The sequence below is a fragment of the Rhinolophus ferrumequinum genome, chromosome 19, assembly GCF_004115265.2.
Source record: "Rhinolophus ferrumequinum isolate MPI-CBG mRhiFer1 chromosome 19, mRhiFer1_v1.p, whole genome shotgun sequence".
In the NCBI taxonomy this organism is placed as follows: Eukaryota; Metazoa; Chordata; class Mammalia; order Chiroptera; family Rhinolophidae; genus Rhinolophus; species Rhinolophus ferrumequinum.
This window is the reverse complement of record NC_046302.1, coordinates 1,688,554-1,715,696: the sequence shown is the minus strand read 5'-3', so window position 1 is coordinate 1,715,696 and position 27,143 is coordinate 1,688,554. Positions and strand designations below refer to the sequence as shown.

At 42.6% G+C, this 27,143-nt stretch overlaps 1 protein-coding gene across 2 annotated transcripts in view; it reads right to left on the bottom strand.

Annotated features, from left to right (window-relative positions):
• Positions 1 to 27,143, bottom strand: part of MGLL (monoglyceride lipase) — a 142,884-nt gene that overhangs the window by 27,795 nt on the left and 87,946 nt on the right. For both annotated transcript variants that reach the window (XM_033087104.1, XM_033087102.1), the window contains exons 4-5: positions 3,532 to 3,668; positions 2,100 to 2,210 (exon numbers count right to left, since the gene is read on the bottom strand). In XM_033087104.1, coding sequence (XP_032942995.1) covers positions 2,100 to 2,210; positions 3,532 to 3,668 — 248 coding nt within the window. The remainder of the gene's footprint in view (positions 1 to 2,099; positions 2,211 to 3,531; positions 3,669 to 27,143) is intronic.

Below are 27,143 nucleotides of genomic sequence, written 5' to 3'. Positions count from 1 at the left end.
TCAAGTCTGAGGGCAATGGGAAAGCTCTTTGTCTTGGTTAATAAGAAGAGACCTGCATATCCCTCCCCGAAGGAGAGCTGGTCCCTGATTTGAGAAGGTGAGCTAGTAGCACAGGGCTCTAAAAGGTCACAATGGTGTGGCCTTGGCCAGAAGTTCTGCCTCCACCAGCGACTCTTGCAGGCTCTACATCTGAGCTCAGTTGCCATGACCCTCCTTGTGCACTTCATCTGAAAAGCCCCACAGTCCCTGACTTTTCTGTAAGGATAAAAGTTCAGTGCAGAAAACATCCATTTTCTTCTATGAGAAAACCCCCTAAAGGGGCAGTGGACAGCCCCAGATTCAAATCCATCACACAAGTTATGTGATCCTGGCAAAGTCACTCATCCGGTCTAAACCTCAGTGTTCCATCAATAAGACACAGGTCACGACCTCTTCCTAGGTTGATGACGGGAGTTAAGTGAGATAATGCACGTGAAAGCACAGTACATGTCTGGCACTCACTGAGCTGAGTAAATCTTTATGACTCAAAGCCCATGGACGGCAGAGGGAACTCCCCTCTCCCTTGTGACTCTGGTCTTGCTTATTCTACTTGGACAAGAATGCTTGATTTGGCTCACATTATGCAATCACAGTCACGATGGGAGCTGTCCAGGAGGTCATGGCCCCCACGTGCTCTTCTAAGTGGCCAAGGAGTGGCCATCCGTGCATTACCTATGGTTCTATGGATGGTCTTGCTTCTTTCCATGGCAGACTCATGGTGGCTCCTGCCCCCTCCTTCTGCTGTCCCACATGACACTGAAATTTACTAATGATAGTTAATTTCAATAGAGCAGTGGTGATTTACTTAAAATGGAGTCAAATTCAAAGGAGCTAGCCATCTTTCTTCTTCCTCAAGTTAAGTAAACTGTTCTCTGGTTAAACTATCAGATAGTTCAGGTTTCTCTTTTGCTCAGCCTGTCCTCATTTTAAAGTTGTGAAATTTTCTGTGTGTAACTGGAAGCCCATACACAGGACCCGCCAGCCCACCCCCAGGGCCAGGAGTAAGTGAGTGGCTGTGGGCCGTAGGAAACATTGGAGGACATTTGATAAGGTTTAATTCCCGGACTTGTGTTCCCCTTCGGGTCCTCAGGAGAATAAGGGAGGCAGCAGAGCTAAGGCTTTGATTTAAATGATTCCATTGTCATTTGATGATGAGGCCAGGGAAAGTAGGCTAAGCCTGTGGGCTGATGGCTGCCCTGTTCCCCAGGGCCCTGTGACCCACCACTTGATCCTTCGTGCTCTTTTGAGAGTTCCCAGAACTGGCTCAGGAGGCAGCAGCCCCACCCAGCACTGGGGTGAGATGGAGCATTTTGGGGGGATACACAGGGTGGGGATTCTCTACTCTCATCCAGTTATTATCTCTCTCAAACTTCACGCCCCTAACATCACATGTCAACAACCTACATTCACAATTAAGCAGTCCTGCTAAGGCCACCAGTTTCCTTTCCTCTCTCAGGGAGAGAAGGTACCTGTTCTACTTCTGGTAGTATTGTTGGCTTGTTTGCCTTGTTAAAGTAGCTCAAAGCACCAGAACCAAGCGAGGTACACATATACCATTGTGTATCATTATAACCAGAAAAACAAAATCATGGCTCAGTTAGAATCAGAGGGGAAAACGCTCTGGGATGGAGGAGAGCTACAGTGAACATGACTCTATGTTGCAATTATAAATAGCCTGCAATTCCACTTACTGTGCACTTTTGGCTGAAGTTGGCAGATATTTAACGAAAATCAGCTTGACTTGCATGTGACTTGTTAACAAAGGTTCCTTTGCTGGATTCCTAACATGTGTAACCTTTTCTCCTTTTAACCGTTCACCAATAAAACATGCACAAACAGGAAGTCATGTTTTTCTTTGTCTTTGGGAAAAAAACGCATCTGACTTTAGAAATTATAAAATCCCGGTTGCAACAATGTTTGGTATTTGTCCAAACCTTCACACAATAGTGCATGAAGTTCAAGAATGGACTTTGGCCCTTTTACCCCAGACTCTAGCTATAAATAGATGCTCTGGGTCCTGGGAAGCTGCAGGAGTTTCACAGAACTCAAAGTCTGTTTACCTTGAAAGTTGTTGCGGACTCAGGATTGGCCAGAACCAAAGGTGAAATGAGAACCATGCCGGAAAAGTAACCTGGCTTCTCTGCGGCTGTGAGGATGGCGATGGCACCTCCCTGCAATGCAAAACGGGCAGAGTTGCTAAGTGTGTTGGCTTCCACTAGTGCATGGATTTCTAATGCGCTCCATGGATGAGGTCCTTCTAAGCTGCAGGCGTGGCCAAGAGCCCTGTGAAGGTCTACCTTGGAATAGATACCATCAAAAGTTGGATAAACTGGGTCTGCAATTATTTTATTACACATGATTTTTTTCCAAGAGTAAACATATCAGAGAGATATAAATAAGGTTTCTGCGTGTGGGCTGCAAGTTAGACAATAACACATTCCTACATCATTTCAAGCCAAAAGCTGGCAGATGTCCAATTCATCCATTCCATCAGGCTTAATATGAGATTTTTTTTTTTTGTAATCTGATGATAATCAGAGGTTGCTACACCTTATTATTATTATTTTTTTCTGGTTCAATAAAGATCCCAAAAATTTAGGTTCCAGGAGAAATACTTAGTGAACGTACATGGTGCTGAAGGTCTCAGGCCTCGTCTGCTTGCTGAAGCTGCAGGTAATTTGAACCAAGGGTGGAAACTGCAAATGCTTTCGGGGGCCAGGCAGGTAATAGAAATGAAGAACAGAGCCAGGCTTTGATAAAGGGAGCAGAAGCTCTGCCCCGGAGTGAAAAGTTTTCACCACATTCAAAATCGAGTAGTTCCAATTCTCTGCCAGCCAACACATAAGATTGTGGGAGAAAGATCTGTCCCAGTTTGTACCCTGCCAGTTTGAGGACCCCCCAATTTAAAGATTACATGTGGTTAAGTTTTACAGGGTTTTATACATTTAAAAGGTGAAAAGGATTTTGAATGATCTTTAAGGAATTAGGTCCATGGGAGTCTTTGTCCCTAGCTCCATTTGTGCTGTATAGCTCTGAAGCAAGCGCCTAGGGTTTTGGCACATTCTGTGCACTTCTCACTGACTGGAGCACCATCCCTGCTCTGAGAAGTGGCGCTGTAGGGAGCAGAAGTGCCCTTGAGAGCCTCACTGTGAAACGGCATTGAGATGGAAACGGGGTTTAAAAACAGAGCAGTTTCCCAAGAGGCCCCACATGTAAGCTCTTCAGTAAGAACTGGTGGACCACATCCTGATAGGAAGGAATGGGCCACTCTGAGCTCTCTCTGGGGCTGTCCCCAGGACTCTGAACCTGGCCTGTTTCCTAAGCACAAATTGCCTGGAACTCCAAGTGCAGGGCGTTCAGAGTGGTGCATGTCAGCCAGGGGAGGAGAGTGGGAAAGGCAGGGAGGTATGGCTGCCCCTTTTCCATCAGGGTTCTCATACCACCCACCCACCGCGAGGCCTGATTAGACTGGGTCTTCTGTGGTCTACTTACCATAGAGTGGCCCAGAAGGAAGACAGGAAGCCCTGGGTAGTCTTTCTGCACGGTATCCACATGTTGTAACACATCCCTGATGAAAACGTGGAAGTCAGACACTACCATCCTCTCCCCTTCGCTCTGTCCATGGCCAACTGGAAGGGAATGGGAAACGAGAGAACTGCAGTTTCCAGGAGGTTGACCTCTTCCCAGGCTCAGCTATTTCCTCACCAGAATTACCAGCCATTCTTTACTGGGGACCTGAACAAATCATCTCATTCAGTCCTTTCCAACTACTCTTGAAAGTGGAAATTAGTCTGCCCTCATTGCACAGATTAGGAATTTGAGACACAGGGTGGTTAAGGACTTGCCCAAGAACACATAGTCAGGAAGTGATAAACCTTTCTGTAAAGCCTGTCCATGTAGCCAGGATGCCTTTCCCATGGCTGGTTCCAAAGAAGAAAGAAAGGCAGATACAGAGAAACGAAGCCTGACTTTCTGCAAAGTGGCCAGGGGTAAGGCCAATGAGGCTTGAAATTTTCCTGGGTTTTCCCAGTTCCTTGACCCTCACAGTTGTGTTTCAATGTTAGCCTTTCACCAGGTAAAGTGTCACCTCACTTTACAGAAGAAAATATGACAAGCATAAAATAAAATAGTCAAGTGTGCTTGCCAGAAATCTTCTCAATGAAGCAGCAATAAAACCAGGTCAGATTCTATCCCTCTGGGATTTTATTATCTGTCACATATCTGGCTGTTTATTTCCTGTTTTTTTCTTAGGTTCTCTCTACTTTTTCCATCTCAGAAGGATGTAAGTCACTATAGAAACACAATGACTGCAGCTTTCATATTCAGCCTGAAAGCAGCTGATGTGATGGTTTGAAAATTGCAAAAGAGATCGAGCTCCCAGAGAAAAGGGACTGCACAGCAAGAGTATCTGCCCAAACCCTTCCTGCTGCCTCTGCGAGGAAGTTATTATAGTAATAAGGATACCGTATCTCCCCGAAAATAAAACCGGTCTTATGTTAATTTTTGCTCCAAAAGATGAATTAGGGCTTATTTTCAGGGGATGTCTTATTTTTTCATGTACAACAATCTACATTTATTCATTTATTCATGTACAAAAGTCTACATTTATTCAAATACAGTCATGTCATCTTCTGAAACAGCATCATAACTCTCTAAACCGTGAATTCTGACTTGAATTTCTTGCGACTCCATTTCCTGTAGAACCATTGGCCCCAATCTCTCATGTCCAGCAATAGAGCTCTTCTTCAATGAGCACGTCTTGTCCATGTAGCCTGCTCGTAGTGCATTGGCAACACAGCTGTCAGTGATTTTATCCCATGAATTCTTCACCCAAGTCATGACTTGGGCTTCACAAAGTTTCCACGCTGATTTCTCTCCATTCTGTTTTCAATGTAGTCATTGATTTCTATGTGCAAATGGTCCTCGAATGGCTTGTTTATTGCAATATCAAGAGTCTGGAGATAGGCAGTCATTCCTGCGGAATGATCTATTCTTCTCTCTGCAAGGAAGTTCTTCATGTCTTTAGTGCGGTGAGTGCTGGCTGAATCCCAGACTAGCAGACCTCTTTGGCCACCTTGCAAAACAAGTTGCAGCATTAAACTGACCCACTTCCTTATAACTGCTTCTGTGCACGAGGCTTTTTTGGTTTCAAGACCATAAATGCCTGAAACACATTCAACCTTATCTTTCTTGCCCTTAGTGATGATTAGAGGTGGGGCTTTCTTGCCATCCAGACTAATTGCCAAAATACAGGTAACACGTGCACTTTCGTAACCAGTGGAGAGAAGGTAGATTGACGAGGCACCCCTCTGATCAATTGTCATTTGAGATCCTTGGTCATAAACACTGCAACTTCATCCATAGCAATCATGTTGGAGAGTTGGTATTTAGAAAAGTCAATGCCATCAACAAAGAACTTGAATGCAATTTCACATTTAATAACTACAGTATCTTCCAGCTTGAACAGTGTTGTCGATCTTAGAGACAGTTCATATCACTGAAGGAAGCCATCCAGCCAGTGTTGTGATGCTTTGAATTCTTCTGGGATATTTCTAACTGTGGTGCCATTGCGAGGGCAAATGCTTGAATATCAGCCCTGCACACAACCAAAGCCTTTGCTCTCCTTTCAGCAATCCATTCACAGATGATGTCTTCCAGCTCAGGAAATAATGGTTGCTGACCTGATCCACACTTGCACTTCTGAGCATTTCCCTCGTCCACCTGTTGACTGAGGTTATTGTACTCTGCTCGCCATTTTCAGACCATTTGGAGATCCAGCTTCTCTTTGCAGAAAATCGTAAGATTCTTGCCCCGGGAGTCCTCCATAATTCCTTTCTTGTACTCGACAGAATAGCTCTTCCTTTTTGCACTCATCTTGTCAGGGGGTCAAAATATTATTCCCTTTAAATCTACCATTAAATCAAGTGTTAACTGAAGACTTTCGAGACAGGAGCGGCAACAAAAATGATGACAGTTAAGAATGATCGTCCACACAAAAGCGACGAAAAATTGCAGGTACCAAAACTCAGAAAACATCTCTTTACTTCACACGAGTGCATTAAGTACGTCCGTTACAATACACGACGTATTGAATTATGAAGATTCATATTAGACACAACCATGTCCGTTCGTTACCAGGTGCGCACGTTATTCATGCCTTGTGTCTGTACTCCAATTGGTCATTTGGCAATAAGTCTCGAGTTCATCTGTTTACATAGGCATTTACCTCTCATCTGAAGGCGCCCGCTTGAGTATTTACAAATACTTAATTATAATTTATAATATCATTTATAGTAAGTATTAATGTCAATAATATTATTTATTTATATTTAATTATATATTAATATTATTTTATAATTCAATACGTCTGTGATGTGTTGCAACGGATATACTAAATGCGTCAGTCTGGCTGACGATCTTAACTGGGGCTTATTTTTGGGGTAGGGCTTATATTACCAGCATTCTGAAAAATCATGCTAGGGCTTATTTTCTGGTTAGGTCTTATTTTCAGGGAAATATGGTAATAACACCCATTTTACAGATGGGAAGGGAGAGGAGTCATCATTGCCTGGAACTGACTGGTTGCCCAAACTTCAGACTCAGAAACCCTAAGTGTGGTCAGACTACAAACTCCTGTTTCCTACTGTCTTATCTCCCTCCGCCATGTGTGTCCACCCTTCCACCGCCCAGCCCCACCTGATTCTCTGAGCATTGCATGCTGCCTGCCGGGAGCCCACCAGTTCTGTCATCCTTTCAGTGGCACCCTCAGTCCCCTTGCCCCTCTGAGGATTTTTTTCCCTTTTAAAATTTAATTAAATTTAATTTGGTATTGTGGTAAAATATACATAATAAAATGTATACCATCTTAATCATTTTTAGTGTACAGTTCAGTGGTATTAAGTACATTCACACTGTTGTGTAACTATCACCGTCATCGATCTCCAGAACTTTTTCATCTTCCCAAACTGAAACTCCATACTCATTATTACAGGCTGAATTATGCCCACCCCCTTCCCATTCATATGTTGAAGTCCTAACCTGCACTACCTCAGATGTGACTATTTACAGACAGGGCCTTTAAAGAGGTAATTAAATTAGAATGAGGTCACTAGGGTGGGCCTTACTCCAACAGAACTGGTATCCTTGAAAGAGGAGATTGGGACGCAGACACACACTGTGGAGGCTCAGTAAAGACACAGGGAGGAGCTGGCTCCCTATACACCACGGGGAGAGGCTCAATGGAACTAACCCTGCCAACACCTTGATTTCCGACTTCCAGCATCTGGAAATGTGAGGAAATACATGTCTGTTCTTTAAACCACCCAGTCTGTGGTACTTTGTTATGGCAGCCCGAGCAGACTGATACATCTATTCAACATTAACTCCCCATCCCCCTCCCTCCAGCCCCTGAAACACACCCTTCTACTTTCTGTCTCTATGACTTTGACTCCTCTAAGTATCTCCTATAAGTAGAATCACACAGTGTGTGTGTGTGTTTGTGTGTGTGTGTGTCCAGCTTATTTCACTTGGCATAATGTCCTCAATGTTCATCCTTATTGCAGTATGTGTCAGAGTCTTCTTTTTTTGAAGTGTGAATACTATCCCACTGTATGCATACACTACATGTTGTTTATCTAGTCACTTGTCAATGGACACTTGGGGTACTTCCACCTCTTGGCTATTGTGGATAATGTTGTTATGAACATGGGTGTGCACATATCTGTTTGAGTCTCTGCTTTCAATTCTTTTGGGTTTATGCTTAGTAGTGGGATTGCTAGGTCATATGGTAATTCTTTATAGTTCTTTGAGGAGAGGCTCCTCTGAGTTTTGAGTTAGAACATCTTCCGCTATGGACTCAGCCTACAGCTGCCCTTCCTCCGGCTGATTCTGTGAGGGATGGATGGACATGAACATGTGAGCCAGGCAACACCAGGGCCAGCTGATGACTTATCGCCTCTGCACACATACTTGGTCGTCAAACAAATTTGCTTCAGCATCTCTTCCAAATGTCTCCATTATCCTCAAGCCTGTAAACCTGACTCTGAGCATATGTTATCACTCTTTCCTTTTTTTTTTTTGAAAACACAAGACTATCCAACATGGCCATCCTCACCCTTACCCCTGTGAGGGTTTCCTTCTTTACCAAGGTGGATTCTTCCTGATCCTAGTTACTCCAGACCCAGCCCTCTGTCTCTCTCTCTCTCTGTCTCTCTCTCCCTCAACCCCAGCTCCATCCATTTGGCTCATCAGTATGCTCTCTCCTTCCCTCCTTCGCTCCCTCCCTCTTTCCCTCATCCTCCAGGACATCCAACCACCATCTTCTTTCTCCCTTTCCCCTCAGTCTTTAAAGAATGAACTACACTCCCACCCCATTCTCTCTCTAACCTGCCCAGGTTCTACCCTGACCCCACTAAGTCACCGGAAAACCCTGCTGGCCACATACGATGGCCTTTCCTCTGTCTTCCTTCTCCTCCCACTCTTGGCGTGGCTTGTTGCACACCACATCCCGCGCTGTCTTGGTGGACACTGTCATGGAGCTCCACAGAAATGAACTTCCTTGGTTGTTCTCCACTTTTCTCACTGCTTTTTCTTTGTCTCCTTTGCCTGGCCAACTTCTGCACTACCTTCATCTATTCATTTTTAATTTCAAAAATTGCACTTAAAGAGTATTCATTCACATCGTTCAAAAATCAAAGTGGTATAAAAAGGTGTACATTTTACACACTTCTTGCCACCAATTTGTTCTTCTTCCCCTAAGTTCTTCTCCAGGTATCTCCTGTCTCCTTCCACTGCCTCTTTATAAGCAAATACAAATCCTGAATTTTACCCCTTTTAGAATATTAAGAAGCATAACATATCCCAATCTGCACTTTGCTTTATTCACCTGATAATATATCCTAAAGACCTTTCAACATTTGATATAGAGCTTCTCCTCAGCTTTTTTCTCTAACTTTCACTACAAAAATTTTCAAACACACAAAAACATGGGAAGAATATTATAATAAACACCCATATGCCTACCACCTTTATTGCACAGTTGTCAACATTTTATTTGTTTTATGCATGCATAGTTCTAAATATAAAAGGGATGAATCATTTAAAGTAAATTGTAGATTTTAACAATCAGCAAGTCTGGATAGAGAATATATAGAGGTTCTTTGTATGATTTTTGCAAACTTTCAGTAAACTGAAGTTATTTCAAAAAGAATTCATAAAAGGTCGTAGCTATCGTGACGCTCCTCCCTAGACACGTGAAGGTGCGTCTCCCACAAACACATTCCCCATGTGACTGCACCACTTTCCCACCCACAGGAACTCGCAGCAGCTTCCTAATATCGTCTTACACTCAGTCCAAATTCAAATTTCCCAATTTTCTCCAAGTAAATCACAGCTGTTTTTAAGAACCAGGATAGGAAGTTCATACATTGTATTTGGTTGTTGTGTTTCTTTAGTCTGTTTCAATCTAAAACATTCCCATCCTTTTTATTTTAAAGAGACCAGGCCAATAAAATGGTCTACATTCTGAATTTGAATGGTTTCCCCTCATGGTGTTTCTGTGTTTCTATTATGAGTCAAGTACCTTCTTGCTTTCTGGCATGAGTATCCCTGACTTCCCGAAACTTTCTCTGCCTCAGATCTAGAATTAAGCATTTCTCCAAGGAGTTCCATATTTTTTTAGTCTGCAGTGGTGTTTAAATATCAATATTTAAATATTAGGGTGTTCAATGCCATCAGTGTGCTATAGCCTCTGTGCCCTTTCAGTGAGCAGAGCTAGGAAACGTATTTTTTTTCAGAATCACGAGTTCATATTGGTATTTCTAGTTAAAAATCAGTGTTCCAGGGTTTTTCTAAACTTTCTCATTTTATATTTTATCTCTTTTTTCTGACATTGAAAATGTCGGTTACTGATAGCATCAACATATTTACTTATCTGTGGTGTTAACAATACACAGCATAGTTTCAAAGTCACAATACTGATATTACCACCAACAATAAGCCAACTGAGGGAAACCTAACATTTCCTTGCATTTCCTTTTATCCTTAAAATATAGTTCAGTAATGACAATGGCCAGAGTACTGTGTTCAGAGTTTAAATTATAACAAATATGTCATAATTATGTTCTCTGTGTGCTCATGTTACTAATTTGATATAAAATTAGGTTCATTAATTTCAAATTAAATTTGTTTCCATTTTGCTTTTTTGCTTTTTAATTTAATTTTATTTTCTGAATATGAAAACATTTACCTGGTACAACAGTCAGAAATATGTAAAAAAGATTCATCCAGTGAAGTCTTGCTTCTACTCCTATCTCCTCCACCTCTCCCTCTCTTGTTCCCTATAGTTTATCATTTAAATGATTGTCTGGGTTTTCCTTGAAACATTTCTTTTTGCAAAGATAAGAAAATTATTTATCTGTGCATCTCTCTATTTTTATTTTCCCTCCATTCTTACATAAAAGGTAGCATACCACACATCTATCCCCTCCACATCAGGTTTTTTTCACTTTATCATATTCTGGAGATTACTTTATGTCACAAACAGGCCCCAGAGCTCATATTCCAACTGTTGGACTGCTGCCTAGTACTCCTTTGCATGGGTGAACTATAGTTTATTCAAGCAGCCTCTTACTGACAAATATTTGCATTATATCCAATCTTTTGTTTATTAAACATTTGACTATAATGAATAACCTTGGAATATTTTATTTCATCTTCGGGAAGGTGTGGCTTCAGAGTATATGCTTAGGTGCAGTCAAAGTGTCTTGTTGGCAGTTTGGACTTTTGTTCATATGATAGGAGAGAATAAGTAGGTTGAGCATCCTGGTCACTCTATAAGCTCTCCCTTGTTCATGGCCACTGTTTCCATGCTTTGATTCTCGTCCTAAGGCAGATGTCTCCCGTTTTACTGTCTGCAGGTTCTTTACAGAGCTGCAGATCCACCTTCCCAACCTCGGTCAGAAAGATTTCCCTGGCTGTCCCATGGCTCCTCAAACTGCTTCTAACGCAGCTCCCCAACTGGGTTCCATATCGTGGTTAATGCCCTCACCACCCTTCCAAATCATTCAGGCTCAAAACAAGGCTGTCATCTTTGACTTCAGTTTTGTCCCTAAGACCACCTGGTCCCCAGATTCTTCTGGATTTCTAGATCCACAGCCTCCTGAATCAGTCTCCTTCTCTGCACTCCTATGTAATTTGCAGAGCTTGAGACACTTGTTGCCTTTTAACTGGTGATAACTTCCCAACCAGTCCCCTGACTGCCCCAAGCTCTCCCTGCTCTAACCCTCTCTGCACTGTTCCACCTCCTCTTCTGGAAGCTACTGTAATCTTGCAGTGGTCAGACGGCCCTCACTATTTCAGCACTCAGTCTACACATTCCAGCTCAGCATTTGGGGCTTCCACTAAATGCTCCTACTGAGGCAGGACATGTAGCCTAGAAAATTGACAACCCCCTCTAGGGTACAGTGAGATGCTTCACTGGTATTAAAGTGAATGTATCCAGGACCTGCAGCTGGAAAAAAACAAGAACCAGTTTCTTCCAGCTAGGCTGATCACTATGCCTGGGACCTGACCTTTAGCTAGTTATAATGTCATTATAATCTCATTTGCATTGTGGTTACTATGACTCCCCTCACGCACCTGACACCATGATAGTTCCAGAGGAACCAAATAAGGAAGAAAAAGCGGGAAACAGAGGATCCCACCCAGGGGAAGAGATGAATAAACCGAGTCAATGGGACGTCACCAATTCCCACCACGGGAGGGATAAAAACCCCTGATTGTGACTTCTTCGGTGCAACTCATTTTCTGAGTTGGCCCACACTTTCCTCTCAAGTGTACACTTTCATTTCAATAAATCACTTTCGCTTTCCTGTATCTGTCTCTGCTCTTGTATTCTTTCTTGTGTGGAAACAAGAACCCAGTCACGGTTTCTCTGAGTCGAGCCTTCTCTCTTTTGGACATCCCCGTGAGCCTCTGCCGATACTACTGGTCCCTCTGCCTCGCTAGAAAACACAATCCAAGCCACATTCACACCCATCTGCCCACTGTTTCTTAAAGGACATCCACACTTTACTGCCCTGTGCCTCTCACTGGACACGCCTCTGCCATGGTGCCTTCACCCCTGCACCAGGCCAGGAGCAAAGTCTATTAAGACCAGTCTCAAGTTCTATCACGCTTATGGAGTCACTTCCCTCAATACAGGTGCAAGTTTTTTCTTTCCATTACCCCCAGAGTGCTCGTCTCTATCACACATGAGTTGATTGGAGTTCCCCCTCTTTCTCTTTTCTAGTACCCCTCCCCTGTGGACTGAAGGTCCTTGGAGCCAGGGTGACAAATAACATTGATTGCAGAGTGGAAGCCCCCTACTGCACTGTGCTATGGTGAATTCTCAGTCTGACTGGACTGAGCAGAAAAGAGTACTGTCAGTGATTAGTGATGCTTGCCATGGACTAGGGGAGGAAGTTCAGCACGTGTGTGCCCCGTATTTGCCAGGGCTGTCCTGCGAACAAAGATTGTATTTTGTTCATCTGCATATCCCTCAGGGTTCCTTGCACAGGCCTGGCAGAGGCTTGATGAGTACATGTTGAAATGAATTGTAAGTAGTAGTTTCTTAGTGGCCACTCACCAAAGAGATTCAGCTGTGTTATTCCAGCTATAGCTGATGTGATACATTTCCTTTCCCAACATGTAAGTTGATTTACTGAGCAACAGTTATGCATATACAATTAAATCCTTCTTTCCCTGGTATGCTTTTTTTTTTAAAAGAAAGAACCCTGAGCCACAGACCTTAATCCAATGTATTTTCAGTTTTGTTTACCCTGATTCTGTTACATACTGTTTTTCATTTATTTATTTATTTTCTGTATTTTGATGCTTTAACAACTGGTTAAAGCTGATCCTCAAGGGACTGCCCTTCCTAGGATTAGCTAATTTCTAGAGATAGGAAAGAACTTGCTTGGGAGCTAGCCTTTCAAATACAAAACAACCAATCCAGAGCCCACACCTCCAACTACCTCCTCCATGGGTTCTCACATTCAGGGCCAGTATTTCCCGCCCTGATCACCCAAGACCAAGATCCGGACAACTCTAACTAGCTAACCCTGAGCCTGCTTACTCTACCTCACCTATTCCTTCCTGTAGAAATCACAATGAAGGCTCTTGCCCATGTTCCCACCCCACATAAACCACTCTGGTGCTTCCCCATGTGGCCCTGAACCATGTCTCCTGTTTCTAGGGATCTGTGAGTATAGCACATTTTTCCTCATGACGGTCATTTCTGTGTCTATGTCTTTTATCATATCTGATTTAAACAAATCCCAGCTACTCTTAAAACACTCTAGCACTATATTTAAAGCAAAATAAGCACTTCGTTGAATGATTAAATGATCCATCTCTTTTTCACATATAAAATATTTCTACCTGAAAGTAACTTCCCATGATACTACCATGTGCAAAAAAGAGAGATCATTAGGAAATACCAGAAAGCTGATGATTCTGTTAGTGCTAACAGGAAGGAATGACTATGCCATTTCCCTTTTCTTAGGGAACCGGTTATACTTAGTGTTCATTTTCTTTCTTCTTCTTCTTTTTTTTTTTTTTTGACACTATTTATAAGAGTTTATTTGAGCCAAACTGACGACATTTGCCAGGAGCAAGATCTCAAATGCTTCTCATTTTCTTACAGAAGAAAAAGCTGGTAAAATACAGCCTTGAGTAAGGAAAGAGAGATTAAGCATTTAAAAAGCAATAATAACAACACCTGACATTTGTGTAGCAATGTGTAATTTACAAAGCCTCTTTCTCAGAGTTTATTTCATATTATACTCACAACTCTGTGAATTCAGGATTCTTACCCTAACTTCTAGCTGAGAAAACTGACCCCCGTAGAGGCAGGATGGAGCTCAACCTCCCAGTGAGTTAGGACTTGAGTGCAGACTTCAGACTCCAAATGCACTGTCACAACTCAGTGCAAAACATGGGCAGGAAGCAGGAAGCTCAGAGACTGATGGAATGAAAGAAAACTCTTCCTAAATGGATAAAAAAAACCTGCTGTGAAAGCACACAGCTAGCACCTTCCTTCCAAGTTTGTACCCAGAGCTACTCAGACCTGAGGCGAATCCTGTGAGTGCTCAGTGGTCTCACACAGAGATGGGTCTCACTCATCATGTGGCTGAGCTCCTTAGCGTTTGCAGATGTGCAAACATGGAGGCCACTGGGAAGCGTCCTTTGGGAGCCTTCCAAATATTTGAGAGCAGGTATGGTGGAAACATAAGGGCTAGGCTAAGACTGACACTGGAATTAATACAGCAAATAGCAACATTCATTCACTGAGGACTTTGAATCTATGAGCTTGCCGCTTTCAAGGACGTTCCCCATGGCACACTTCATGGGCACCCGTGTGAGTTTTATGGACGCAGAGACTGGTCTCTGCGAGGTTCAGCAACCACCATGCCCAGGCTCCCTGAGGAAGTGTAGTCTGAGCTGAGCTGGAAGAATTGCCAAATCCAAGGAGGGGGAGGGGAAGCATGGCTCAGGCCTGGGATAAAGAAGATGAAGACCCTGGTGGGAGGAGGTGTGGTGCCTTTGGGCCAGGGCCCACTGCCCAGGTGTGGCCTCTACCTAGAAGGAGAGATGGGAAGTCGAGGCAGGTTTTAGGCACAAGAGCGATATTTGCATTTTTAAAAACTTAACCCCATTGCTTTACACCTGAAGGAACTAGAAAAAGACCAAACAAAGCTCAAAGTGAGTAGAAGGAAGGAAATAATAAAGATCAGAGCAGAAATAAATGAAAGAGTCTAAAAAAATACAAACGATCAATGAACCAAGAGCTAGTTCTTTGAAAAGATAAACAAAATTGATAAGCCTTTAACCAGGCTCATCAAAGAGAGAGGACCCAAATAAATAAAATCAGAAATGAAAGAGAAGTGACAACTGACACCACAGAAATACAAAGGATTAAAAGAAAATACTACAAACAATTATATGTCCACAAATTGGACAATCTGGAAGAAATGGATACATTCTTACAAACATACACTCTTCTAAGACTGAGTCAAGTAGAAATAGAAAACCTGAACAGACTGATAGTTGCTAACTACATTGAATTAGTAATCAAAAAACTCCCAACAAACAAAAGTCCTGGACAAGATGGCTTCACAGGTGAATTTTACCAAACATTCAAAGAAGAATTAACACTTATCCTTCTCAAACTATTCCAAAAAATTCAAGACGAGGAAAGCCTCCAAAGCTTATTGTATGAGGCCAGCATTACGCTGATTGTAAAACCAGACAAATTCATTCCAAAAAGAAAATTATAGGCTAATAACCCTGATGATCATAAATGAAAAATCCTCAATAAAATATTAGCAAACCGAATTCAGTGATACGTTAAAAAGATCATCCACCGTGATCAAGAAGGATTTTTCCCTGGGATACAAGATTGGTTCAATATTTGCAAATCAATTACTGTGATACATCACATAACAAAATAAAGGATAAAACATATGACCATATCAATAGATGCAGAAAAAGAATTTGACAAAATCCAGCATCCATTTATGATAAAAACTCTCAGCAAAGTTGGAATAGAGGGAATATACCTCGACATAATAAAGGACACATATAACAAACCCACAGCTAACATCATACTCACTGGTGAAAAGCTAAAAGTGTTTTCTGTAAGATCAGAAATAAGACAAGGATGTCCATTTCCCCCATTTCTACTCCACATAGTATTGGAAGTCCTAGCCACAGCAATTAGACAAGAAAAGAAATAAAAGGCACCCAGATGAAAAGGAAGAAGTAAAACTTTTGTTATTTGCAGATGACATGATACTCTATAGAGAGAACCCTAAAGAGTCCACCAAAACACTATTAGAACTGATAAGTGAATTTAGTAAAGTATCAAGATACAAAAGTAATATTCAGAAATTGGTTGTATTTTTATACAACAATAACAAACTATCAGAAACAGAAATTAAGAAAACAATCCCATTACAATTGCATAAAAATACAAAATTCCTAGGAATAAATTTAACTAAGGAGGTAAAAGACCTGTAGTTGAAAACTATAAGACACAGAAAAAAGAAACTGAAGAAGATACAAATAAATGTAAGCATATGCTATGCTCATGGATAGGAAAAATTAACATTGTCAAAAAGTCCATGCTACCCAAAGCAATCTATAGATTCAATGCAATCCCTGCCAAAATACCAATGGCATTTTTCACAGAACTAAAACAAATAATACTAAAATTTATATGCAACCACAAAAGACCCTGAATAGTCTACGAAATCTTGAGAAAGAAGAGCAAAGTTGGAGGTGTCACACCACCTGATATCAAACTATATTACAAGGCTATAGTAATTAAAACAGCATAGTACTGGCATAAAAACAGACATACAAGGTGTGATCAAACAATATGGTGAATGCTTAAATTAAAAAAAAAATTTTACAGTACAAATACAATTTTACAATACAGTACAATTGCCATTAATCCTGCTCAAAATACACCCCCTCGCTTCAAACACACTTATCCCATCATTCTTGCCACTTATCCCATTCTTCCTGAAGCAGTTCTGGAAGCCCTCTTTTGTGAGTGTCTTTAGTTGTGCTGTCATGGTTGCCTCGAGGTCCTGAATCATTCTGACTTGGGGAAGAATCAGAAGTCACACGGTGCCAGATCTGGTGAATAAGTTAGATGAGGACACACCGCAATGTTTTTATTTGACAGAAATTTCCATACCAGAACTCATGTGTGACAAGGAGCATTGTCACGGTGGAGGATGATTTAGGGCACACTTTAAAACATACTTTCCCTCAACCGTAGTTCACACCCAACTGACTGCACGGAACAAATTGAAACTTGTCACACACTGTTACTAAGGTTCAAGATGCCACTTCCTGCATTGAAGATCTCTGTCTTGGATGACACTCGACAGCAGCATTCACTGTATTTTTTTATCACAACGGAAAAGCTCAGTGTCATACAACTTTCTGGTATGGCAATTTCTGCCAAATGAAAAATTTCAGTGTGTCCTCATCCATCTTACTCACCGGATCTGGCACCGTGCAACTTCTGGCTATTCCCTAAGGTCAAAATGACCATGAAAGGTAAATGTTTTGAATAGATTCAGGACATCCAGGCAGCCACAACAGCGCAACTAAAGACATTCACAAAAAAGGACTTCCAGAACTGCTTCAGAAAGTGGCGAGAACAATGGGATAAGTGCGTTTGAAGTGAGGGGCAGTTTTATGGGGGGGGGGGGAGGGGGGTTAATGACAATGTGTCTTTTACTGTAAAAACATTGTTTTTATTTAAATATTCATCGTATGTTTTGATCACACCTCGTAGATCAATGGAACAGAATAGACAGCCCAGAAATAAACCCACAAATAATCTTGTCAATTAATCTATGATAAGAGAGGCAAGAATAGAATATACAAGGTGTAAAGACAGAGTCTTCAAGAAATGGTATTGAGAAAACTGGACAGATACATGCAAAAAAGTTAAACTAGAGCACTTTTTTATACTATACAAGAATAAACTCAACACGGATTAAAAAGACTTAAATGTAAGACATAAAACCCCTAGAAGAAAACATAGGCAGTAAACTCTCTCACATTGCTTTTAATAATATTTTTTTGGCTATGTCTCCTCAGGCAAGGGAAACAAAAGAAAAAATAAACAAATGGGATTACATTATTTGCTCAGCCTGCTAAAGAAAACAACTCTGCTAAAGGATGAAAGAACTAATTAGAAAATGGGCTCTGGTTTTGGCTTTGGCCCAAATGTACAACACCCAGGTAGAGAGATCCATGGGGCAATTAGCTCTTTTTTTTTTTTTAATTAAAGTTTATTGGGTTGACAATTGTTAGTAAAGTTACATAGGTTTCAGGTTTCTGTAATATGGCATCCCTATGCAACTAGCTCTTTAGCTGGCTATTGTATGTATTCACATCAGCCCAGGGAGGAAGAGTTCCTCTGCTCTTGATTTTCAAGGAGATCGCTCCTCCTGCCAGAAGGGAGCCATGCGAGGTGCCCGGACTGAGGCAGAGCCAAGGCTCTAGAGAGCTAGCCTGGGTTTCCCTAGTAACATGTGAGTAGTAAGAGGACAGATACTTCCTTCCACCCTGCATTCCTGGGCAACCCACAGGAGGTCAGCAAGTCCCAGGAGGGGGGACTCTTATAGGATATGCGGTTCAGGTCAATGAGACAGATGATCATTGTGAAACCTCTGGCCTTGAGAGCCACATGACTGGACTGGCAGGAGCCAGATGTGGGAGTCAATGCCTCTCAGACCCAGAGGGAGAATTGTAGCCACTTGTGGATGAGTGCCAGTGTGACACAAAGAACTATTAGGATTAAGTGCCCATTTCTAAATTTAAAGGGAGTTACAAATTCATATATGCTACAGGAGAGAGAAACGGGTACAACTACGTTGGAACACAATTTGGTGACTCGTAAGGTTGAAATTTCATACTTTACAACCCAGCGATTACACCTCCAGGTGTACCTACTCCAGGTGTACCTACACTCAAGATAAATTCTTGCGCATGCGTGCCAGGAGACAGGCATAAAACTGTTCACGGCAGCCTGTTCTCCTAGCTGGAGAATGGACACATTGTAGCAAAAGGAGTTATTATACCTAGTGAAAATAAATGAACTAAAGCTACATGCAACAAGTTGGGTGGGCATTAGAAACAAAATATAAAGTGCCAAAAACCAAGTCATAGAGGACCGTAGAAGTATGCAGTTTAGTCGTTTTATATAAAGCTAAAAAAAGCAAACAATACATATATTTTTAGAGAGCCATACCTATTTGATGAAACAAATTTTAAGATGGTAGTTACCCCTGGTCACTTGCCGGTCTATAAAACTGGGAGACATGTACTCAGGTCATAAATTTGTTGGGGAAATAAATGAAATAGCAAAACATACCTTACATACAGTAGTAGATACTCAACAAATGCTAGCTTTCATTCCCTTTCTCTCCATATATAGTTTCAGAGGACAAAATTCATAAATTATCGTGGTGTTCAGCATTCTTTCCTGTCAGGAATTCTTCTATTGTCTAACCTGTATTTCTCACACTTAAAAGGATGTTCTTTCCAAAGAGATGGAGGATAGCTGGTCTGTATCCTCAGTATAATGATAACTTTTTATAGATGAAGCATTAAATTGCCTTTTAGCTCCATTTCCTTCAAACTAAAAATTCCCAGATTTAACATGTAACACACCTTTATTCCCCATTCAAAAACATTCAATTACATCTGTTGTGTCCTCTAGCAGATTCCAGAGGTTCCCATGCAGTGTTATCACAGTTGTTTGGAGATTAGGGTTGGTAAAACATTATAAAAACATAGAAATACTGCAACCCAAGTTTAACTTCTATTGAAACTGTAACAAATGCTACTTTTAAAAAACAAGGAGATTGCACATAGTAAAGTGGTTGCTTTAAAAAGATGCAGATTCATTTCTCCAGTATGTGAGATGTTATATTTTTGATATTTAAGAAGTGGAGCTTTCTGAAAGCCTTGGAGATGCAGGCAACTAAACTCAGTTGAGGTCAGGATCCCAGAAAATTCAGGAAAGGCTGCAGTTAGGTCAGCATTTCCTCAACCACAGAGAGTAAGTGGATGTGACCAGGCACCAGAAGTGGCTCTTTCGGCCCTTGAGAATTCAAACTTCCCTCCAACAAAGGGAGCAGCTCCGTGTAGTTATGTGGGCCAGGTAAGGCCCACAATTTGAGGGCCCCTCACACATTGTGAACAAATGAAAGAATAAACACTATTGTAAATCCAAATTCAGCTAAGATGTGATGAAGGTGAAAAGAGCCTCATTTGTTAACATTTAATTCATGCCTGGCCCTGCCAAGCCCCTGAATCTGTGGTTCCTCTTCTTTGATAATAACAAACAAACCTGCAGGGAGGAGTCACTGTCCAGTTTAAAGACAGAAGATTAAAGCCAGAGAAGAGGGGAAGTAGAAGACTGGCGTTAAGGGTGGAGGCAGGTGACTGCATTTCCTCACCTGCAGTAAAAGGCACTCCATAGGGTGTGCAAGGATTAAAGGAAAGTGTAAGTGTAAGGTGGTTAGCACTGTGTGTGGCACACAGTAAGTGTTCAAATACACGCTCACTGCCACTATTAGGTTATGATGAAGAAGGGGGCTGGGACCCATAGCAGCCCTGTGTTCTTTGCACTGGAACATCTGTTGTGTCATTTTCAATTCCAGGATATCCCTGACTACCTCCAGGATACAGTAAAATCATCCACTGCTCCTTAAAAATGGCAATGATTATGTATTAATATATAGCACACGGTAATATTATCTTAGGACCTGAGAATAATGTCGGAAGTTTGGAAATGGTGATCTAAATCTTTCCTGTGTGTATTCATGCACAGGCAGGAGCAAACCATACCCCAGGAGGCACAGACAAGTAATTGTTTCCTGAATCACTTCATCAAGAGGTGGGGTGGGGGGGCGTCCTGCATAATAGTGCAGGGTGGAGGCTAGGGGCCTGGCATCAGGCCTCAGGCTTTCTCCATCCTCTCAGTCTCTCAGAATGAAGGACAAGGTACAGAGAGCTCTTTGGCAGAAACCGTCTGCCAGGGCTGAAGTCACCCTGCTAACTTGGGCCCCACCCACTCCCAGCCCTGCCCAAGAAGAGGTTAGAGACTGCCATCTGGCCTTCTGTGCCCACCATCCGGGCAAGCTGCTCATGTCCCAGCACAGAAGGATGGAGCATAGATCTGCGGCTGGTAGCCCAGCCACTGCGACACTGCGCACAGGAGAGCAGAGCAAGCAGACAGGGTGGTGGCTTGGCTTCTGCCAGCAGGGTGCTGAGTCCCTCTAAGCCATTAGGCAGTGTATCTGAGACAGGTGCCGTACCAGTATGGTAGCCATGGGCCACATCGGTCAGTTAAATTTAAATTAATTAAAATGAAAACTATTAGGTCGGTGCAAAAGTAATTGCGGTTTCTGCAATTATTTTTAACCTTCTAAACCGCAATTACTTTTGCACCAACCTAGTATTAAAAACTCAGTTGCTCAGTCTCACCAGCCACATTTCAAGTGTTCAGCAGCCACAGGCAACTGACTGGTGGCTGCCATATTGGGTAGGGCCCATCATCACAGAAAATCCTGTCAGGCAGTGCTGACAATGTGTTGTTCAGGAAGTATTGTGTAGCAGGAAGAAAAACACCTGTATCCATTTGCCTGCATTTGAGATAATATACCCGATCCTTTCTCTGATTATAGAAGTAATACATGTTCAAGGTAGGTACATGGGGGAAACCAGAAAAGGATCGAGGTGGCTACTGAGTATGGGGCTAACTGGGACACCTCTGGGTTTAGGCTGCTTTGGGTCAACTCTGGCTCCACCGTGGGAAGGTCTCACACAGGGCCTTAGTCTCCTCATCTGCAAAGTGGGGATAATAGTCCCTCCTTGCATTGTTAGTAAGATTAACTGAGAGAATTTGTGTAAAGTGCTCAGTGCATAGAGCAAGTGGTCAGTAAACAAGAGTTGTGGAAATGAAAACTTAAGAAAAAAAAAAGGGCAACAAACTATTCCTCCCTTTTCAACGAGAAATAAGTACAGGTATCCCCGCTTTTCAAAAAGTCACGATTATGTCATTTCACTTTTACAAAAGACTTACATTAGTACCTGTTTTCACTACCCAAAAGAAATCCAAAGAGGATTTTCACTTTTACAAACAAAGGTAAAAAACAGCGTTCAGGGTTTCTTTTGCAGAAGCCGTTATATAGGCAGCGGCTCCCTGAGCAGAGAGTGGCCTGAGCTCTTTCCCCAGGAACCACACTCAGCATATCACCATCTTAAGCATCAAGCCTTTGAACTGTGTCTGTGAGCATCTGTGCTTTATTCGATTTATTTTGTGCATCCAATAGCAAGCTGTGTCCTAAAGTACCAGAAAAGCTTAAGAGAGCTCATAAGGGGGTTACGCTTAGTGTAAAACTGGGTGAACAAAATGAAGACACTGTGCGTGTGTTGAAGATTGGGTCTGGGAAGGCTCAAAAATTTTTCTATATAAATTAATGGTAATTGTGTCTTTGTTTCATGTTATTTCGGCTTATGAAAGATTTTATAGGAATGCTGTACTTTCAGATAGTGGGGTAAATGTGTATTATTAAAGTTTGGTTTCATTTCAATGGCCTGCCAACATGAACTATATGAGCTGGCCCGGGAAGAACTCTAAGACACATACATCATTGAAAGAAAAAACTCAGGTTGTGCAATGACGCCTACATGGCTCACCACTTAAATTTTTAACAAACCCCTACTTTCTGTGGTCCTGGAAACCCATATTTCATCTGTCCTGCATATGGCTCTGGACACTATCTCGATGTGGCCAGGGCAAGTCGGCGTGGCCTTCTCAGGCTCTTCCAGGCCAGCCCAACTTCTCCCAGATAAGACAAAGCCACCTGGTATGTGTCACTCCGCCCTTCGTCAGGCATGAGGCTCACGAGAGGACACCCATGACATGTGCATTACAGAGGGGCAAAAGGTAAAGGCGGGGGTGGCCATGGATGTGCCTTCCAGCAAGAACGGCCAGGGAGCGTCATTTGACCTCTTGTTCAGTCAACACCCCATTACCTCATGGCCCCAAGGGGCATGTGTTAGGGTGTGGGGCGGAGGAGAAGTTCAGTCTTCCAATTCGACAAGGCCTTTGTCTGTCAGGGCCACTGTAGGAAGATGATGAAATGTCTTTGCAAATGAACAAACACGTCCTAAATACCTGTTATGTGTCAGTCAGGTCTTGGCAAGGTACTGGAGGCCTACAGTTGATTTTTAACTTAACATATATAATATATGATTATTTCCTCCACATTGCTACATAATTTGCACTTGTGATTTATAGTGACTGCACGAAAGCCCATCGGGGATTAAATCAAGACTCACTCAACTACTTTTTACAGGGGGGCACTGAGATTGCCTTCAGTCATTTGCTGTAACACTAAGATGACTCTCTTCTTACAGGCCTGTATAGAACTGTTAGGATAAACTTGCTGAAATGGGATTTCTATATCAAAAGATATGAATATTTTGGGGAGTCTTCATTCATAAAACCAAAAATGCTTTCCACCTTGATAACTTTCATTGTCCACAGCCAAATATGGAAATTTGAGGTTCATCTCATCCTTGTCAGCACAGGGAGTTATGTCTTTGTATATTGTACAAGAAGTGGCAAACTCACCTTCTTCCCATTGTGTAACCTGGCGTCCAAGTAAAAACCCCATAGAAAACTATTATTTTGGTCTGAAGAACACGTAGCTCAAGTTATATGTTTTTCTCTCTTCTTTTCTTTTATTTTTTTTAAGGCAAACTATTTCTCCACCATTGGTAGGGAGAGAGCCATAGAATATATATGTTACTCAAACAATGGGTCATAAAATAATCCAGGCTTTAACTGACTCACTAGGAAATCAAGATTGCAAGTAAAATCTGTGTGACTGCTTGAGCCTTATCAAATGTACGCAAGTGATGTGACAGAAAATCTGCTCAGTGGCCACCTACACGTCAAGCCATGGTCTTCTAGTTCCAGCAGACTTCTTCATGATTGTTTGTATTTTCTGCTTCCAGTCTTTAACCTCAATGCTTTAATGGAGCAAGGAGGCCACCATCCCCATGTTTCCTTCCTACTGCAACAGCATTATGCTGTTTAAAATTTAGAGATCATGGTTTCAAACTCGTTTTCTAATGTAGGTCTGGTTTGTTTTCTGTGTACCTGTGACATCCTACAGCAGAAAGTCCATTATTAATGACATTCTATACCAAACTGTAAGGAAATAAAACCAATGACAAGTTAAAAGTAATGTAATTGCATGCTTAAGCTAAAAGGCTATACATAAGTCCATTTGTTGCCAACACAAAAGTATGTTGGGTCATCAGCAGACACATTCCACTAACGCTAAAAATGTCCTTGTTAGGTTCCAAGAGCAGAGAGTGTGGGAACAAAGGGAGATTCAAAGTCACAGGGCAAAGGGACTACAGAGGCGATTTGATGGAGGTTAGACAGGAACTGCACGGTGCCATACTCGGGCACCCATCCTCTCACCAGGACAAGTAATATCAAAAGACCAGGAGGTTCTGTTTCTCTCTCTTTCTCTTTTCAAAAAACATGCATATGGCAAGAAGTCCAAGATCACAGCTTGTTGTCCTGGAAAATGGTTTGTTTCCCGCAACAAAAGCCATTCCTCCTCTTCTGTTTGTGTTGGCCGGGGTGTCCATCGTGGACACTTGGGACAACATGTCTTCATCTCCCACTTACCACTGCTTTTAGTCACCTTGACCCAAGAAAAACATCTCCCTTTGTAGCTCTCTGGAGCATCCAAGCACATACACTTGATTTTACAAAGGACAGAAAGACAGAAATCAATTTCTTTACTAATTAACAACAACTTGAAAAAGGTATAAAGATGCCAGAATTCAACATATGGGCTATGGAAACACATTTCGCTCAGAGTTTTTCTTTAAACTGTTACAATATGCTTTATATTGTAACCAGCTAAAAAGCTGTTGATGGTGTGGCGTTTTAGAAATAAGGCATTCTCAGGATTTCATATTTAGAGGGTTTATTTGAAAACATCCTACTCTCCACTGTATAAGTAAGAGGAAACAGCATGACAAACCATGTCATAATATGGTTCTTGGTGTCAAGATGACCTTCCTTTTGTATCATGCTGTAGGATGACGATTTGGTTTCAGAGAACAGAAGGAGGCTGGTTCCCCCAGTATTGTAAGCTGTCACCTTCCCATGTGTCATGCCCTTGGGGACTTTTTTCCCATTCGTTTTCTGTCTCATGACCTAGCTGGGGGGGAGGGTGAGGGGGTGGGCCTCTGGGCAATTCTGGGCTAGCCAGAATCCTCCAGAAATGCCAGACCTTTCACCCAGATCTTCCTGATGAATATACTGAAAGTGCCTCTGGCTTATAAACAGGCAACAGCTGTGGGGTGGGGAGAGGCTTCACTACCAGAGACTTCCAGGACACCGTGAGATCAAGGAATAAAACAATCTGTAACAAAATAACAGGATGTTCTGCAAATTCCATAAATAATGCTTGAGGCAAATTACAGAATGCCGCAAGATCAGCAATCGTAAGGGTTTGAAATTTCAGAAAACTGCTTAATGTATTAAAACACACACACACACACACACACACACACACACACACACAACTTCATGTGCTTAGAACCAAACAAAGGGGAAAATGGCAAAGGGATGGGCAAGAATATGCCAAATTAGGCAAATTCCTGATCTGAACCGGATTTTACAGAATACTTCATTTGTAAATGACTTTCTCCGTGTCCTTAAGATCGTCTTTATTTTTGTTAGAACATAGATTAAAGAGACAACGTTTTGACTAATATATTCACCTCCACACCATAAACCCATGGACTGGCAGAGTTTCTGGGAAGACCCCAGAAAGAACACAGGCTTTTGCATCAGATCTGGGTTCAAATCCTGCTGCTACTTATTAGGTGTGAGGTGCAAACTACCACTATGACCCTGGTCTTCCCATCAGCTGAAATAGCCACCAGGAACAACTGTCTTTAGCTGGCAGATTGTTAACAGGTTTACACGAGAAAGCGGCTGACAGCAGCTGTCACAAGGTCAATTTTAGGCAAATGTTAATCTTCCTTCTTCCACCCTCTGTGCTTCATTCTTGGGGGCAGTCACTCCAGGAGTGAGAAAGCTTGCTGGTAGCGTGGTGTCTGTCTGTCCTCCACTGCACAGTCCTTTCTCCTTAGGCCAAAACCGATTTTACAGTGGCTGTGCCCCAAGCACGTCCCTCCTTGGGTGACTGTTGTCACAAACTCTCCTTGTGAGTGGGAGCAGGGAGAGGGCCATGGAGGATGGAAGGAGCTGAACGAGGCACCAACCTCTTACCAGACTGCTGTGAAATGTCCCACTTTTGCCCACCATGACCACAAAAGTGACTGTGACTTTTCTGAAGCAAAGGTGAACAGAGTTCAAGTAGAGTGGGAGACCCAGTGGCCAGTTGCTTGGGAGAGAGTTGGCTCAGACAGAGACACACAGGCGGGAAGGAGAGCGAGAGAAAGCTGAGAGCGAGGCGCCAGCAGGCTGCCAGCTCAGACGACACATTAGGGCTCATTAGGGCCACCCGGGTTGCTGAAGTGGAGCCGAGTCCTATGAAATGGACAAGTCTTCTTGACCCTCCTTCGGGGATAAAAATAATGAAACAAAAACACGCAGCTACTTCCATCTAGTTTTCTAATACGGCAGCTCCACACATTACCTGTCCTGTTTCTCTAAGTCTCTCTGAGCCACTCATCATCGCTGTGTGGAAGGCAGCCACCCTCCTTCTGCTCTTGAAACTCCGTCCCTTGGTCACAGATCCACCTGTCATGCTGTCTCATCTGCCCCTAGTCGGTCCCTCCTGAACCCTTTCTAATCTCTTCCACTCCTCCATCCTGCCCCTGCCTTTTCCTTACTCCAGCTGCGGGGTCCCCATCCACACTAGGCACTTGAGTGCCAGAGGGTGATGCCACAGCATGATGCTGGGCTGCTTTCCTGTATCACTTGGCTCCCAGGTCTCATCCCCATGTTCCCACCTGCTAAAACATGTCCCTTCCAACCTGATCCTCTTCCAGGTCCCCTTCCAATCCGGTCCTCTCGTGACTTCTTTCCTTATCTTTGCTGGTGGTGGAATCACAGGACCATTGACTACCCATCCCACTCCTACTTCTCTCTGAGGGGGTGTGTCTGCCCTCTTGCTTCCCTCCTCCCCATTGGTTCACATTCTGCCAGCGCTTCTCCCTGTCTCCCAAACCCCCACACACTCTCCAACCGCCACACCTCCTCCAGCCCAGTGGGCGTGTTAGCACACACTAGTGTAAGTACGTCTGCATTGTAGAATCACTCCCCTAGAGACTGTGCGCTCCTGGGGGGGGGGGAGGGTGGCGGGGGGAGTGGGGTGATTTATCTTATCTTTTTATCTCCAGCATCTAGAAAGTGCCAAGCTCATAGTAAATTCTCAAGAATAAGAGAACTAATGCGAACCAGAGGTTAGGGTTTATTGGGTCACAAAGGACATGTTCATTCCAGGTCAACGAACAGGCTC